This window comes from Melanerpes formicivorus, unplaced genomic scaffold, assembly GCF_026170545.1.
Source record: "Melanerpes formicivorus ecotype bairdi unplaced genomic scaffold, bMelFor1.0.p_v2 SCAF_13, whole genome shotgun sequence".
NCBI classification, from domain to species: domain Eukaryota; kingdom Metazoa; phylum Chordata; class Aves; order Piciformes; family Picidae; genus Melanerpes; species Melanerpes formicivorus.
The window spans coordinates 8891907-8909478 of NW_027142365.1; the positions used below are offsets into that span (position 1 = coordinate 8891907).

The 17572-nt window shown below is 38.5% G+C and overlaps 1 protein-coding gene across 4 annotated transcripts in view; it reads right to left on the bottom strand.

The window, feature by feature from the left end:
- Positions 1 to 852: 852 nt before the first annotated feature.
- Positions 853 to 17572, bottom strand: part of LMBR1 (limb development membrane protein 1) — a 65820-nt gene continuing 49100 nt past the window's right edge. For all 4 annotated transcript variants that reach the window (XM_068146009.1, XM_068146011.1, XM_068146012.1 and 1 more), the window contains 8 exons: positions 16243 to 16323; positions 15144 to 15220; positions 14812 to 14889; positions 13860 to 13933; positions 13544 to 13634; positions 12003 to 12069; positions 7442 to 7603; positions 853 to 6848 (listed from right to left, as the gene is read on the bottom strand). In XM_068146009.1, the coding sequence (XP_068002110.1) occupies positions 6766 to 6848; positions 7442 to 7603; positions 12003 to 12069; positions 13544 to 13634; positions 13860 to 13933; positions 14812 to 14889; positions 15144 to 15220; positions 16243 to 16323 (713 nt within the window). In that variant the 3' untranslated portion in view covers positions 853 to 6765. The remainder of the gene's footprint in view (positions 6849 to 7441; positions 7604 to 12002; positions 12070 to 13543; positions 13635 to 13859; positions 13934 to 14811; positions 14890 to 15143; positions 15221 to 16242; positions 16324 to 17572) is intronic.

The window sequence follows — 17572 nt, forward strand, 5'->3', positions numbered from 1 at the left end:
AACAGTTCAGATAAAACTCACCAAGACTGATATTGTTTAATGAAATACATAACCACATTAGCATATTACACCTTAGTGCATTAGTGTTTCATGTGCCATTCAGGAAGCACATAGCATCATCATTTGGGATTGTTTGGAGGCCACATGTAAATATTGAAGGAGGCCTGTTGTGGGACTTTTGCTTGGTTGGTTTTTTGTGGCACACATACCACTGAAGGTCAGTATGCTTGTTTGTGTAGGACAGAGTCTGACTTTTCCCTTTCTTGTCAGTGAACACTCACCAGGGGAGCACAAGATTACCCATCTGCCCTTTGCTAGACATAGAATTCTCTCATACAGCACAGAAAGGGCTGCTGTTCCCCTGTCACATTGTGATTTAAATACCCCCTCTATACAAATGGGCTCAGGGGATTATTTTATTAAGTTAATGCTAATGTGTCAATTTAATATAACAAGGTAACTAAATCTGATTTGTACTGCCAAATGGATACATCCTTTCAATGTACTTTTGTGTGAGGGAGCACTTGAAAACTCAAGAAGTCGTAAGAGGTCTCAGCATGAATCATAAAATAAAAAGAACACATCTGTTCACCTTTGTTCCATCATACCCATCTTCAGGCACTGGAAGAGTTTTCCATGGAGGAACATATTTGTCCTTTATGTCATTCATTACCAAGAGAACATCCTCAGCTGTTGGTAGGTGTAGCTCATAGCAAACTGCCTCAGAGCTCGGAGATGACGACTAGGGAAAGAAGGCAGAGGAATGCAACTCCTCACACCAACTACTGACAGGCTAATTTAGAATGCCACTAGGATTACTTTTCTTTGCTTAACATTTTAGAAAAGCCAAACTCCATTATGAATCACACTTTGACTTTATTGAAAACACAGTAAAAAAAAAAGTCTTCCTACAAAACATTCAGTGTAACATTTGAAACAAAGGGAAAAACACATTACCACTGCTTTGCACAAAGAAATTCAACCTAGCTGAGGCAGGAAGCACTGTCATTTACTTTTGTAACACAGCAAAGTATCCACAACTGAGAACATTACATCTTTTTTTTCTTGATGACCAAACTCAGCCAGGAAGGGTTTGGTGGGGAGAAGGTATGTGCACAGAAAGTAGTGCTGATGAAAGTAACATTAAAAGCATTGGTTTTCAGCTGCTATTTTACCTTGGTCTATGATATATCCATGTGAAAGCTGAGCTTAAGACTGGGGAGTTTTGCAGAGCCTTAAGCACAAGCCAGACCAAGAAGCCACAGCTGATTCCATCTCTCAGCCTGACACACACACTAAGACTGTGTGCAAATGTACTTTTTCTTTTGTAAACTGAAATCTTAACCAGCAGGAGAACCTGAAAGCGCATGACAGAAGACACCTGCTGCCACTGTTACAGCACCAGCAGCAGCAACATCCAGAGGCACACTAGTTCAGAACTGTATTTTTACGGTCATGTCACCAAAGCCTATGTGAAGCTGATCCTGTGACGAGATGGCCAGCAGCACTGAGAAAACTCTAACTCCTCAGCTGAGAACTGCAGAGACAAAGTGAGAGCAATGTGTGTTGTCTACTTAGGTAACACTGGGTCAGGTTCCTAATCCCAAAAGGAAAGAAAAGGAAACCCTGCCATACTTTGTGTACAAATACATGTTCAGATTTCAAATCAACAACCCAAACCTGCCTTTGTTTTCTATCCATTTGTTTTTAAAGCAACAGAAGTCAGGCCAAACAAGATGAAAAACAACCTTTAAAAAGTGGCTCAACTTTTTGTTCTATAAAGCTAGTCAGGAGGAAGTTACTTATACAGATTTTGTGAGTTGAAGTGTTTTGGTCCAGACTGGGAAAGCTTATGGTGAAGTGAAAACAGAAGTCATGCACCAGTTAATTTTCTCCTAAAGCATTTAAACACATCCATCGTATTCACAATACCAGTCCCACTGGCATGCCTCTCTGAGTGATCATTTGCTATGGAGAGAGAAGGTTCAAAACATGCTCATACACAAGGTACAGAAAACACCTGAAGTCTCACTGTGGCACCATGCAAAGTTTGATTTTGAAAGATGAAAGAGTCACAGACAACTGACACCACAATGCTGTGTCTCCATCTCCAGCCATGTAAGGCTGCAAAGCCCAGTGGGAGCTGCAGGCAGTCTGCACACTACAAGGAAGGGACCTGATGAGTGCTTCCACACACAGTCACCCAACTCCTCAGTCTGGCTGGATGAGCACACTGCTCTCTCAGTGAGAAGTGGGACAGTCTCCTCACACTACTGAAAGTTAAAAATATCTACATGCAATGACTAAACCATTTTCATCTCACCCCAAATTTACATTGGGTCTTGGTAAGTCACTAGAGGCCCCATTCTACAGGCAGGATTGTTTCAATTACTCTAGTGCTAAAAAGAAGATTAAGTACAAATGAAGGAATAAATACTAACATTTTCACAGTGGAAGAACATTTCTAACTAGGGAATGTCTCTGCACAGACTATGTGAGAAAATAAATACATTAAAATCAAAGCCAGTGCCCTGATATTTCAGTAGCTGGTATCTACAGAAGTACTGAAGATGAGGAAAGCAAAACAAAGCACTGGTCATGAAAGGGGCTTCATCCAGTGATGCTGACTATAAAACTTCATGTAATGGGGGGATGAGGGACAGTTGTGAAAGCAACAGCAACACTTGGAAGTTAGTATACAACAAACATTTAGAAGCAGTATCCCACAGTGCTTGTGTAGGTACAAATGAGCAGTCAGATACCTAAAGCCTTTAAGAATTGAGATTTTCTAGTTTCTATGTTATGTGATGCCTTCATATGCACACAGTTTTAAATAGGGGGATGCTGAAGTCACATTTAGTATTAATTCCCCAGTAGACATTTTCTCCTTCCTAAGATCCTGACCAATATTGTTGGGCTTTAATTGGCAACATGAAATTTGTAGGAGATCCTCTCTGGATGTTGATCTGCGGGGGTCGTGGTTCTATTAAGAACCAGACAGCATTCTTGAGAAAAGAAAATAACCTAGAGGATTCTTACAAAATTCAAGGGAAGTCACATGCATGAAGTCAACTGCTCAGTTTCTGGCTTATTCCTTTCTAATATAGTTTGTGAATTCTTTAAGAAAAGAGCCATCTTGTCTTTACCACACAGGAGTGGGCACAGCTGTGGGCACAGGCGAGCACCTAAAGTAGCATCAGCAGTTGCACAGGCACATGGGCAAGCAGGAGATACCTGGTGGGACAGAGGAGGGCTGCAACCCCTTATGCACTTGTCACTACTGGTGACATGCTGGCAAGTGTCACACTCACAGGTGTATTTCACTAAGCACGTAGCTGCACGAGCTCCTGGGCTGCCCAGACTCTCACTGCAGCAACAGCCATGCCCCTGCAGTACTCGGGCGGTACTTCGGAACCAGACAAGGAAAACAACTTGTCACATCCTTTAATTTCTATGACACTAAAACAGACAACAAGGTAAAAGGTATTGGAGGAACAGGACCAGAGATAAACATCACATTACAGACAGTAAATAGCTTCCTACAGATGCAAAAATATTGTTACTTGTACAGGAACTATTATTTTTCAGCTTGAAGTGGTATGTATGTGTGCTTTATGCTTAGAAACCCCACACTGCAGCTCTGCCACTGCATCTAATATTGTGCTACTGACACAGAATAAAGCCAAGAAATGGCTAACTTAAAACATCTATTTTACATCTATTTTTTGGTCTTGTGTGGTATCTAATTGAGGATGGATGCATTTATGTGCTTTTTGCCTCCTAAGAAGTGAGGCAGATGTTAATGTTACTAAGATCAGCTGTATATACCTTGAAGGTATAGACCACCTGACTCTACATGAGTCAAATATACTAGGAATGTATCGTCAACATCCATTAATGAATTACCAGTAGCTTCTATTTAAGTGACCATATGCTTCTGTGAAAAGTATAGAGTGACCTCTGTCTTACACATAGTATATTTGTAGCACTGTATCTGTAAAGAAGTTTTGCATAAGCATGTGATTTTTCAAGGCCAAAGGCATATTTTAATGTGGACAGTGTCACAATATAAACATCTGTTTTCACAACAAAACACTGTCAGTAGTTGCACAGGGTAGTTCTGAATTTCTCATCCACCTTGGAAACCATGCAGCAACTTAACCACCTTCCATACTTCAGTGTAAAATCTTCAACAACGTAGCCTTAAACCATACATCTCTGACTGCAGAACTCAGCAGATGGGGTGGGAACAGGAAAGGCTGCAACATTTGTTTTGAAAGAGTTTTGAAGTCTTCCCTGCCACTTCTGTGCTTGCCAGCAGGAACTATCTCTGCTCAATTTAAGCAACTGCCCAACTCACTTTCAGAAACCATACACACGTTATAATCCTGTCTTCTTCCGTGTTCTTGGGTCACTGATGCCCGGTCAAGCATCTCTCCAAAAGCACGAAGAGCAAGATTTATGTGGGTTCACTCCCCTTAGATTTATTCCTTCAGATTAATTCCTTCAGTTTCATAGAGTGTACTTCTATAACTCTCTTTAAATTATAATAGAAATATTTTAATAAAGCTAACTAGCTTCACACACCACAGCTGACCAGCCCCATTAAGACATGAGGACAATTTTGGTCACACAATCACTTGCATGGACAAGTGGGTACATTTCAGTTATTTTTAACTATAATACTAATACATAAGGCTACAAGCTTGGAGAATACCTGAAAAATGCCACTACTAATAAATCTCTTGGTATTTAAAATGTAAACACATTTGAAAACAACTTTTCATTTAGAGCTCCCTGGTTTTGGTTGCAGAACTTTTGAGTCAGAAAAAGATTTCTCCCTAAAATGCCAGCATTAAATTCAAACAACAGAAAAGATGCTTGTAAATCTGAATCAAATCAAGCAATTTTACTTTGTCTTCCAAGACTCAGTACAACACATCAATAGTCACTTTAATAAGCCTTGAGTTTACACTGATCACACACATAAAAAACAACTCTACAGCAGTATTTACATTATTCCCCAGTTCAAGTGAGAAAAGGCAGCTGCAAGAAAAAGAACAATAAACATGTAAATCCTCATTTATACTCGAGCTTGATATCTGAAACACTCTAGACAAAAAAAAAAGGCTCACATTCACACACACACACAGAGCAATAAGGTCTACAGCCTAGAGCGGCCATCTTGGGAGAACAGCCAAACAGCTTCTGACACAAGATTCATCTTATTTCAGAACCACACTGGAGAACCAGTTGTCACTACTCCATCACTTATCAGACCTCAAACTGCAGAGACATATTTGTTTTAGAGAAATGGGAAATAAACAGCAGTGTTATCTGCCTCACCACACTACAAGCACACACTTTCCAACCTGTTTGAAGATTACTTGTGGCAGAGCAGGACAAAAGTGCAACCAGATTTTGAATACTTACTTGAGGTTTGGTTGGTGGGTTTTTTCTGTACTCTAAACTGCTTAAAGGATTCCAAAAGCTGCAGTAATGCTAAGAAATGGGATGCTACCACCCACCAATGCCATCCTGAATCTAAGGCCTCTGAGCAGTCCAACTGTAACGCCACAGAAGTTCATTTTGCCATGACTGAACACACGAGTTTTACTTACCAAGCCATCTATGTCATCTCTATAAGCTTAGAATTTGATATCTACACATATAGGTCTATATACATGGCCATGTGTACATTAAAAACAGGCTAATGAAAGATACTGCATTATGCCACTGAACAGAAATCCTGGTAACTCTTGTATAAATCCAGAGAAATAACTTACTTCAAATTAAAGAAGATTGTAAAAAACTGCAATTGCAGCCTCCTAGGCCTGTGCTACTTGCATTGATTACAAGTACTGCTTATACACAGTAGTTCATCAAGAAATTTTACAGGGATGTACTTGGTAGGGTAAATTACCTCCATGGCACAATAGCTTACAGAACTGTAAGAGCTGTGACAGGGGGTCTACACAGCTTTTTACAAAGCATACTAGGCTCAGATTCAACACTGAAGTTAATCTTCATCTTGCACTTCATTCTATTCAGTAAGACATTGTCTGACTACCAGTAAAGCAACCTGGCATTTATAGCTAAGAACAGAAAGCTGAAGACACTGGCCTTCGGCCTCCCAAGAGAGCTCCATGACACTAGACTGTGAGCAGCCCACTGCAGCCAGCATGAGAGGGACTGTGATGCCTACTAGTGACTGTCATTTTTAACATGTTCTTAGTGGAAGTGTTTATCTACTTTTGAGGCTGCCTACTTCAGGTAGTTTACATTTCCAGCAAGGGTCATATTGGACTTCAAGTGTATCTTTGTTGGTTTCTTGGGTTTTTTTCTTCCTTTTGTTTTTTCCCCTTTTTTTTTTTTTTAAAACATTTTTTTAACCAAGTCCCAAAGTTACTCTTTACAGCTGTGTCTGTAACACAGGAGGTACTGTGCATTCAAATGGTAACAAGTTTACGTCTAAAGATATGAGACTGTCGACAAACAAAATGGAATGGATTACTCTCTTCAGCTTCCAGTCTGCCAAGGCACCTCCTGCATTAACTCACTGGGAAATGAACAAGTAGAACAGAAGTTCACTGGATACAACAGAATCTGATGTACCTAACTTCCTCAGAAGCACACAGCATGAAAAAAATGAGACAAGGCTGGACCCAAACTATCAACTAATAAAATTCATATGAAAATGCTGATGAGATGACAGGAATGCCATGAGGTTGATGTTTCCAGCTCTTGACTGCAGGTGATTGTTAATCACAGTGTTTTCTGATGCCCATTTGCAGACGGCTTTGTCTCCGAGTCTCTTGGATTGTTTGACAGATGAAGTTTATCTAATCCTGCAAAACATTACACAACAAAAGAAAAACTCTGATTCTCTCATCTTTTGTGCATACAGGTGTTCAGAAGAATACATACAATCCAAATCCTCCTCTGTGATTAACGACTTCACGTTTGCTGAAAACTAGAACTGACTTCCTAGCCCAGGCAAGAACTGCTTCTGGGAAACTCCATCAGTTGAGGTCAAAATAAAAAAGAAAGGCATCACAACAAAGCAGACAAAATTTCCACTAAATTATTTTTCAGGGCATTAGTAAACTGTTCTAAAGAAAACAGAAAAAAAGCCAAGTGGAGGCTGTGTTCTGGCATAATTGCTCAGTAGCAATGAGAATGTTTCTGTGCCCTATAAAGGCTGGGGGCAAAAATAAAGTGCAGATAAGTAAGTACAGGGATGTGTCATCAAGATCAACATTGTACTTTAGCTCTTGACTACTCAGAAAATCTCAAAGCTATACATTCTCACCTGATACAAACTTCCACCAGAAATACAAGTTTTCTGTGAGCTATAACAGCACTTCAGCAGCAACACATCAAGGTATCAATGCTCAAGGAAGGAAATTATGTATGAACTAAATTTTCAGTGCTGTCTTACCTAACGCCTTCAGGAGCTCTTCTCGCACAGCAGAAGTGAACTTTCTGACCAGACATAATGTTGTCATGATAGCAAAGAGCAAGTTGTAAGACAATACAATGTAGAAGTTGCCCAGCCAGTTAAACCTTCCAAAGTCTCCAAGCAGATCAAACCTGGTGATTCCTGTTAAAATGGCATTTAAGATTCACATCAAAAGCTTGATTATGTTTTTCGGGAAACACAGAAATTTCATTCTGTTACTTCTTGCATCTGGAATTAAAAGCCTTTCAGACTTTTCTTTCAGACACAGTATAAGACATATGGTTAAAGACACAAGACAATGCTCCCAGGATCATTTTCCACTTCATTGACCACTATAATCTTTTTAAGATATACTTACCGAAATATTTAAGTTTCCCAGTAAAATGCTTGAATAATGTGAGCTGAGGTAAATTGTCTGTTCTAGATAAGAATCTTACTTTTGTATTTCAGTGAATATAACTAGGGGGGGGAGGAAATCGGTTTTAGTAGGAAAACTGCTTGAAATCCATTTCTACTAATTCCTTACCTAATCCAGAAAAGGATGACAGGCACCATGGGCTTTCTTATTAAAATATACAGGCAGCAAAAAACCTTTCCACAAGAGCCAGAACATCTTACAGTAAATGCTAAGCCTTTGTAAGTGAGTTTTTTTGGTGTTTTTTTTCCAAGCCCCTGCTTTTAGAACCAAAGCTTAAAGCCACCTTTGCTAATGCAGTTTTTCTCCAGGATCTACCAACCACTATAGCCACAGAGCATTTGTACAGAAGCAAAAGAGCTTTGCTGAAAGATAGTGCTGACAGGTCTTTTCCACAGGGAACCTCCTAATACTGACACTTGGGCTTTGTGCCAATCAAAAACTAGTCAATCACTAAAGCTAAAGAAGCAAAACTTCCCTGAAACACAGAAGTTGTCTACAAGTAGTAGGGATCATCCCATAAAGCAGAAGAGGAAGAGCCATATGTTGTTCCTTTGCTAGATCTACATCAAGGACTGCACTGTCTAGGAGTGATGAATCATTATGTTCCCAAAACACTTTTGGCACAGGTGATGTCACCAGTGCAAAGGAAAGAAGCTCACCTTGCCTCAGAACTAAAATGGCAGCAGCAAACTAGGCAGTCAGAAAACAACCCTGACTAAAGTTCCTGGAAGCAATTTTTCTATCACCTGATTTTGAAAGAGTCTTGGACTTTTAAGAACTGTGACTTTGTCAGTGATAATAAATGAAGAGTCAGAATTAAGGGTCAGTTACCTTCCTTTAAAGGGCAAACTTGACAGTCATGGATCTCATTGTACTGTGATACCCAAGACTTAAAGCCAGCTGCCACAACGTTAAAAGTTATGCATGCTTCTTATACTCCGTATCAGCCACTTAAATACAAAACAGGGGAGCCAAATTTGTTATCTCAGGCAAATTTGTTATCTATGCCAAAATGAAGAAAATTAAAGGAAGAAGGAGTTTCAAAAGGCAATGAAAAGAAGTCACTGAAGCCCATCAAAATAGCAAGAGAGGCAGGGAGAAATATCAAAAACCAGAGAAGGTCTTAACACAGAAAGAAGAAACTGGCTGACTGAATTAGCGGGTAAACAAAGGACAATAATCACAGAGCTGCTTTCACACTGGTGGCAAACAGTCTCCCTAACATTTCCAAAGAAGCAGTGTTTTAGCCAGACTGCAGTGCTACAGGAAAATTGAGAAAAATCAGGTTTGAACATACAGGATTCCAGACCTTTCAAGGAAAAGAAACAAAACAGGTAGAGCACTAGGTAAAGAATTCTCTGGAGAATACCCCTTGGCACAAAAAAAAACCAGAATAGCACAGACCTCATAAGGACAAACAAAATTAAGCCAGATAGTTTTGATAGAGCAGGTGGGGAAATGCTGTTCATACATTTGCCTCTTACAAATAGAACAAGAAGTCACTGCCCATCAGAAAAGATCTGACATAGTATCATTTTGTGAATTTGTGGAAGAAAAGGGGTTAAAAAGCTTTTGGTGACTTTCTTGCACAAGAAATGTACTCAGCCCACAGAATAAAACATTTTCCAAGACTGTATTCTCTAACTGAACAGAAAGCTACAGCTCTAGTGGACACAAATGTACGTCCAAGGAATCTGGTGGGAATCTACCAACTAAACTATTGGAGAATTATTCAGGTTAAAAAAAAAAAACAAAAATAAAAACAAAACCAGGTAAGCTTTTACACTGTACATAAAAATAAGTTTCAAAGCACTGTTTAAACCGTAAGATTAAAGAGTAGAATTCCAGGAAAACTTTTGTATTACTAGAAAATTCAGTTTTGGTTGTGATTCTTTGTATTCTTGGCTATTAAGAGTCCTGTTCCAGCTTTGTTTCTCATGGGATGCTGGTGGGCAACATCGTTTAAGAATTCCTAAACGGCCAAAAAGTTCTGGAAATAAAAATGAGTTTTGTATATTAGAAAATTCAGTTTTGGTTGTGATTCTTTGTATTCTTGGCTATTAAGAGTCCTGTTCCAGCTTTGTTTCTCATGGGATGCTGGTGGGCAACATCGTTTAAGAATTCCTAAAGGGACAAAAAGTTCTGGAAATAAAAATGAGTTATCTTAGGAAAATAAGTTCTGGTATTAAAAGCTTTCCTGAAGTCCTAAAAGAATGACAGACTAGAGACACCACCACCTCCATATCTAAAGAGAATGCTATAAAACACATACAGAATTCTTCTCTTCCCATTTTTAAAGCACGAAAAAGGTCAGTGCATCCCTTAGATAACTTGCTCTTCTACCTTTCCCATAATGATCAAGTCTAGTCTTTTCTGTGGAGTCTAGAAATCCTCTCTTTTTTTTTTTTTTAAATGAAGTGAAAAGACTATGAATCTGCTTAACATATTTATTTCTTTTCATCTTTTCAGTGCCACAGGGCGGGAGCATGTAGCGCAACACATGTTGATATTTTTTGCAAAGCACCACATGACTCACTGTACTCTAATACACTCTATTAATCCTGTTTGGACAGCTGTGACTGGGCATTTGTTAGCTGTGTGCTAATTGTTCCATCTTTTTTCTTCTTTTATTTATCTCTATGGCAAACTATCCAGGAATTTCATTTGTTAGCCTTTTTTTTTCTTCCTCCCCCTTTTTTTTAAAGAGAGTTTTACCATTAATCTGTTTCCTATGAGACAACAATGCACCCAGCATGTATACTTGCTTTCACAGAATCCATTTATCAGCTGTTAATCTCATAGATCATTAACAATGACATTTTTATTTTTATTTTTAAAGCAAGTGATGAATGCAGTGGATACAGTGCTGATGTTAACCTTTGATTCTAAATCACTAATTTTCCAACAGCTAGATGTGTTTTCGTTTTATCTTTATCACACTGGCTCTATTTTAAATACCTGAAGGATTCTTCTGCATTTTGGGGAAGTTTTATTAGGGATTTTGAAAAACATAAGCTCTAGGTTCAGCCCTCCAAAAACTGGATTACAGCAGCGGGTTTTTTTGGTAGTTGTTATAGAAATTATCTAGTACAGTCAATAAAACTCAAGCTCTAGAGAGCATGAAAATATACAGTACAGTTTACTGGAAAAAAACATTAGCTGCTCTTGATCTGGTAGTATGCTGCCTGAGAAGAAAAATTAGCTACAGAACTGTTGGCTAAACATTACTGGTTTGTAGGCCTGAGCTTGAACTCCTAAGCTTGTACTTCAATCTTGTACAGCCCGAGGTGAAGATTTTTGTTTTGTTCCTTTTAATGTTCCCAATGAAATTCACATTAGCTGCAAGTATTTTGCACTGCTTAAACATGTAACAGCCTTGCAATCTCACTTCAAGAATTCACGCTGAAGATTACTTAAAGTGAAGGTATCTTGTCTTTCCAACTGGCTGAAACAGTTTTTCCACTTCAAATGCTACTGCCAGTTCTTATCAATAAAATCAGAACTTCCTGAGTTCTACAGTGCTGGATTCTGAATGCTTATATTTGATAACAGAAGTAACAAAGAATGCAAGCAGGGTATTTTAGGGTAAATTAAAGTAGCCTGGTACTACTGCTGATAAAACCTTAAATGAAGAGTCATTAACTGTTTTTAAAGATGTTTGCACCCAACATTATCTGAAATTTTATACCCAAAATCCCCAAATGCATTTTTTTCCACAAAATATGAGCACTGTAATTTCACAGTGAACACAAAAGTAAAAATATGAGCACTGTAATTTCACAGTGAACACAAAAGTATTTTAGACTGCCCTGAAAAAGCAGTCACCACATCTATTCTTCCTCAGTTTTATGTTTAAAACATGACCTAAAAATATTTATATCTTCTAGAAAATGCTTAGCCTCCTTTATTTTTGGAATGCATGCTCTACAGTTCATGTATGTCAAACGTGTGTGCAACAGCTCATGCTGGTGTAGAAAAAAAATGGCAAATTAAATACATACTTTGAAAGTATACATAGTAAAGTATACATACTTTGAAAGGCTGTCCTTTATTTCTTATGTGGTTTTTAAAACTCACTCAAAACATCCTTTATTACAGTGTTTAATACTTCATTTCACTTACCTAGGGTCCTTGACATCACTGGTAAAGCAGAGCTCAGCACCAAAATTGAGACACAGTTTCCAATGATCTATTTGAAAATGACAAACAGCATTTCAATTATAAAGGGGACAGCAGAAGAAAAACAAATGAAGAGGTTACATTTTTCAAACTGAACCTAAAGCCTTGTACAGTAACACACTTTTAGTCTTACTTCCTTCTGTCACACCACTCCATATGGCATTACACAAGATAAAGATGCCCCAAGAAATGAGAAAAATCAAATATGTCATTGTTTGCTTTTAATCACAGTGTTACATATGCTCAGATTCCAAATAATTCATGTTGTAAAAGCATCAACTGTTTACCTAATTCCTGCAAACTTTTCATAAAAGACCATTCCATGGGCTTAGCACAGAAGACTGGTACAAAGCTTAAGCTGATGTATGTAACTGCTTGCAGGATTAGCATTATTAAAAAAAAAAACCTACAACAAAGAGTTGCCTTTCAACTGAATGCCTGTTGACTGCTTTAAATAGTATGAAAAAATTCACAGCTGTTAGATTTTACTCTCATTCTTGTGAAGCCTTTATAATGAGTAATTGAAACTTTCTCTCACAAGGGATCACTTTTCTCCAGCTCTAATTCTATCAGAATTTCCAAAAGGGGGGAAAAAAAAAAACAACCAAAAACCACAAACAGAATGTTCTTGAAAGCAGGTAGACATTTGTGTAATCACTGTTTCTTTTTACACTGTTCCTGGAGTACTGTAAACAATCAATAGAAAACACTAAGAACATTCCGACTACCTATCTACTATAACCATTCTGTGTGTTTACCTACTTTCTCGCTTCCAACAATTGAAGTAAATATGTCTTTACCCATTGCTTAATTAAAACAAAAAAACCCCAACACACACAGCCAAGGAAACACATGGAAAAAATAATTCAATTCAACATTTGTCCCTTGGTTATTTATCACTTCTCTTTGTCAGCTGTGAGAACATTTTGCCCAAAACCTAGGCAAAAACCTAGGCATGTTCTTCCCTGTCAGGTAACGGCGTTTGTTGTTTTGACGCCGGTGCTAAAGTGTAGAAAGTCAAATTAGCTTCAGACTGCAAAATGTAGCAGAATAGACCTCCCCAGTTTTAGTTTAATTATTCAAATTTCAATTATTTTGTCTGTACTTTGTCTAGCAACCAAGTTCTTCAGATTTCAAACGAGCTCCCTGAAGTACAGTTAGCACAATCAAAGTTACTCATTAGCAATAGGTTTCCTTTGAAAAAAAAAAGTTCTTTCACTAGCTTTTCTATAGCTAGTTAACAAGCTCTGCCATTCCTGGCTTTTTACAAGTGAATGGATGCCATCCAAACTAAACAGAGCACATCCTTTTTCCCACTCATTCAGCATTTTGAAAATCTTCCAGTTTGTGTTTACGCAGCTTACAAACAAATACTGATCACTGCAAATGAGCCATTCCGGGCAATTACTAGCTAAAAGAGTCAGTTTGTCTTGGGTGGGAAGAGAGAGAGGAGCGGGCCATCACCACCGCAGACTTTACCTTACCTTTGTCATAGTTGTGTCATCCTTCCTGGGAGTGAAATTTTCAAAGAAACGAAGACTGTAGAAGCCGACGACAGAGGACACCATAAGATAGCTGTGAGAATCAAGGAAAACAGAACCTCCAAGGAATGCAAGCTTCACTCAAGTTCTCAGCAGTCTCCTAAAAGACTTAAGAACCAAAGAAACAAAAACACTTCAAGTGCTCCAGGACTGACTTGTCTCTTTCTTCTTTGCAGGCAAGTGTCTTAATAAATTACCAGTGTCCCAGAAAACTACACAGAAAACTTGTTAACAGACAGAATTCTTAAAGAAAGGATACAAAATCAAAATGATTTCAAGTGCTGCTCCCACAAAACCAAAAGTGGATAGGGATGCATTTCCTATTCCAGGCCCCTACAAGAAGAAAAATAGTTTACATCATTTAATAAGATGCATGCAGCTGTCCTTACAGTTAATTTCTAACAGGACCAGAACCCCTAACAACTTAACATGAAATAAAGCCTTTTCTCGATTCAGTATTTAAGGGGCGTTCTGGTGTTCTACCCTGCAAATCTCCCATCATATGCAATTGTATCAGCTAGCTTTCCAAGTTGAGTTAAATGGATTAGTAAGGCATAATGTAAAATAATTCACATTTTATGTAGGCTGCACCTACTCACCATGCTGCCTTTTCTACACACTCTACCCCGGAAACTAAAATGAGAGGTCTTAAAAGATGCCACTATTAGTTGTTGACAATTCCAAAGGCAGAGTAGCCAGCAGCTCTAAACACTTTTTTTATAGCTCTGCCAGCTCAGACACAGCTGGTACACAGGGGAAAGCATTACTAAGAAGCCCCTCATGATGACAGAACTACTCAGTGTACTGTTCTCTACTTTCTTAAGGTATATTTGAAATAAAGGGGGGGGGGGGGGAAAGTCATGTTCTCTAAGAACCACCCAAACCAATAATGACTTTTTATATTGGTTTTGAACACAGTTTCTTAAATTGAACATTTCTAATCCATATAAAACAGGATGCATGAGTCAGATTTACTGAGTTACTGGATCACTGTATCTTCATCAAGGTTCTGGAGTAGTTTTATTGAGAACTCCCTCTAACATGACATATAATAAATGTTCATGTGTGCACAGGACCCAAACCCAGAAGCAAAGTAAAGGTTGAGGCTCAGAAGTTTCAATGTTATTGAAGTAGAAGTTCTCACTTGCACTTTTGTAAAGGTTGCAAAGCTTTATTAAAGTTATAAAAATCATAAGAGAAGTTTACTTTACCCCTGATCCCTTTGGCATTGCAGTCTCGTCAACCAACAGGTAGAGAATGTTGAGAGCAACTAAGAGGACTGAGATGGACTATGAAGAAGTAGAAAACAGTCTTGTTATTTAAAAGCATTCCACACTTTTTAAATGCATACATTCATCCCCAACTGATTTCATATTGTTCAGTTCTTCTAAAATGGTCAGGGAAAGAACATCAATTTTGTTGCTTAAACAGACAGCACTCAAGTTTTAAAACTGGAGAATTCCTCATGCCTTTTTATTTATTTTAGGAAGAAGAAAAGAAAGAAAAGGGGAGGGGAAGAAAGAGAGAGCACAAAAATTCTTACTGTCTCAATCAGTAGCAATATCATAACAGCTGGATAGACCAAATTCCTTTCCCAAGCAGAAGCTTTTTTCCGCCTTTCTGTTCAGAAAAGAAAACCAGAAGCTTAACACCACAGAAAACTTTAGAATGAAACAAGTGAAGAATCATCCAGCTCTCTATAAGCTGTTGTTCTAACTATAGGTAGCAAAAGTAACCTTATCTTGAAGCATCACCAAGCAGCACATAAGAATATCTGTCCTGAAGAGCTGTACAAAGCAGTGCCAAAAATACGAAGCCTCTTTAGAGAAAAGCTGAGGAGACAGAGCGCAGCAGATTTTTCTTTCTTGTTTACAGGTATGTTTTACTGTAACTTTTTTTTTTCCCCAGCACAGAGCAGTTCTGCAAAGTTTAAAATACACTGAATTCTAAAAGATGCTGTTTTCTTGTATATTTTAGTATGACCTAAAGGGACAGAAGGGACTTGCCAATATACAAATAGTATTTTCTTCTTATAATGTAAGGCAAGACAGACAAAAGTAACTCACTGGACATCATTAGCACACCTAAAAAGAAAACTCAAAACCTTTTTCTCATCAGAGTCTTAGTTTTGTGTGTAGGCACTGATAAATGCAAAATCCTGCAAGTCTTTGTATAAGTCAGGAGATTCCTGTTGAGTTGCTGCCATTAACCAGAAGTGTAACTTTTCAGTTTCAAGACATAAACCTGCTAAAAACACTTCTACCGTTTTTCAACACTGTTTGATTTCTACAGAAATAAAAAACAGAGAGGAAAGTAATGGTCTCAGACTACCCCAAATAATCACAAGCATATCATTACAGATGAAAAGCCTGTGCTATTGAGCACTATGCAAGGGAATCAAGAGTGTGACAATTTCTCTAAAATTATGTTAAAATAAGATCCAAATCAGCCCCCCGACTTAAATGGATTTGTTAGAGGGGCACATGCACTGTAACTGTAGAAACTATGAGCATCTGCAAGGACTGCAAATGAACAAACTCAGACAAGAACAAACTGGAATCAATCAAGTGGCTGCTACAAGCTAAACACAGCATCTCCAAGCCATTTATTGCACAAGAAAGAGGAGAAAAGAAGTGCAGTACCCAGATTGGTTTTCCTGCTTTTCACTTTCTCAAGCTCCCGTTCCAACTCTGCTGTCTGGTATTCCACTGCAGAAGATGCACCTTTCAAAAGAGAAGACAGTACTTCTTTCAGGATGGGACTAACAACAGTACTGTAAAACACACTGTGACATTCAGATTTAGGAAGCATCATCACATTAACAGCTGTGGTGTAAAACCACAGTTATGTCTTTGAGATGCTTCAACTGCTTTTCAAAAAAACCAGAGGCTTAGTTGAGAACCCTCTAATTTTGTCCACCCAGAAAAAGTTCAACACATCAGAGGTTTCACAGTGTGACCTTCTGTGATCCCTGCCTATTCTGCTGACCATCTGCTGCAAGCAAGAACTATGGCTAAGCTGTTGCAGAGGTCCAAAAAGCAGATACAGCGTGGCAGCCTGACACGGGATGGCTCAAATGTGTCATTCTTGTGTCTCTCTATGATTCCGTTTATCAGGATGTAAACAATCTGAGGATGCCCTTCAAGGGCATTATTATTTAACAACTTAAAGACAGAGTGGACCTTTGCTTCCAAACTAAGTCAGCCAGTGGCTAAGACCTCCAACCTCTCCCTCACCTTTCTCAGTCTTTTAACTCGGCAAACTGTGTCCATACTTGTGACCCTGCTTGTTGACACATCTGCTCACATTTGTTTGCCTGATTTGGTCAGTGTCTGTCCTGCAGGGCTCCCTCAGACAACCACAATCAGATCATCTTCACCCATGCAACCACATTCTTTCAGTTTCCTTTTTACAGTTTACAGGATATGCATGGTCACTGTCATAGGACTTGTCCAACTCTCTCCTCTACATCAGCTCAAAACTGACAACCATAATATTAATTCCTCTCTCCCTTGCTAATTTTCTGCTTTAAAGTTTCTCCTATCCCTACAAGGGCACTAATGAACACAGCCCATTTTGCCTCTCCATTCTTCTCCTCCTCAGCCTCTCATTTTCTTCCAATCACCCATCTTTTCCAGAGAAAGCACTCTATAGTTTGTCTCCTTGATTCCAGTTCCTCCACAAACACTGCAAAGTGCTCAAGAAATGATACAGCTCTGAAACGTGGACTACAGATCCTCTATTTCTACTTTAGCTTTTACTCTTTGCAATCACCAAAAAAAAGGAAATACTCTTCCTAGACTAAATTAGAAACACTCCATTCATCTTTGTTCCACCTTCATCCCTTTTATTTCTAAATACCTAAACACACAATAAAAGGACTCATATTTACTATGTCTATACCAGGCCAAGCTCACTCTGCAAAAACACTCTGTTAACAATTAACAGTTCAAGGTCTTAATAAACCCAAAA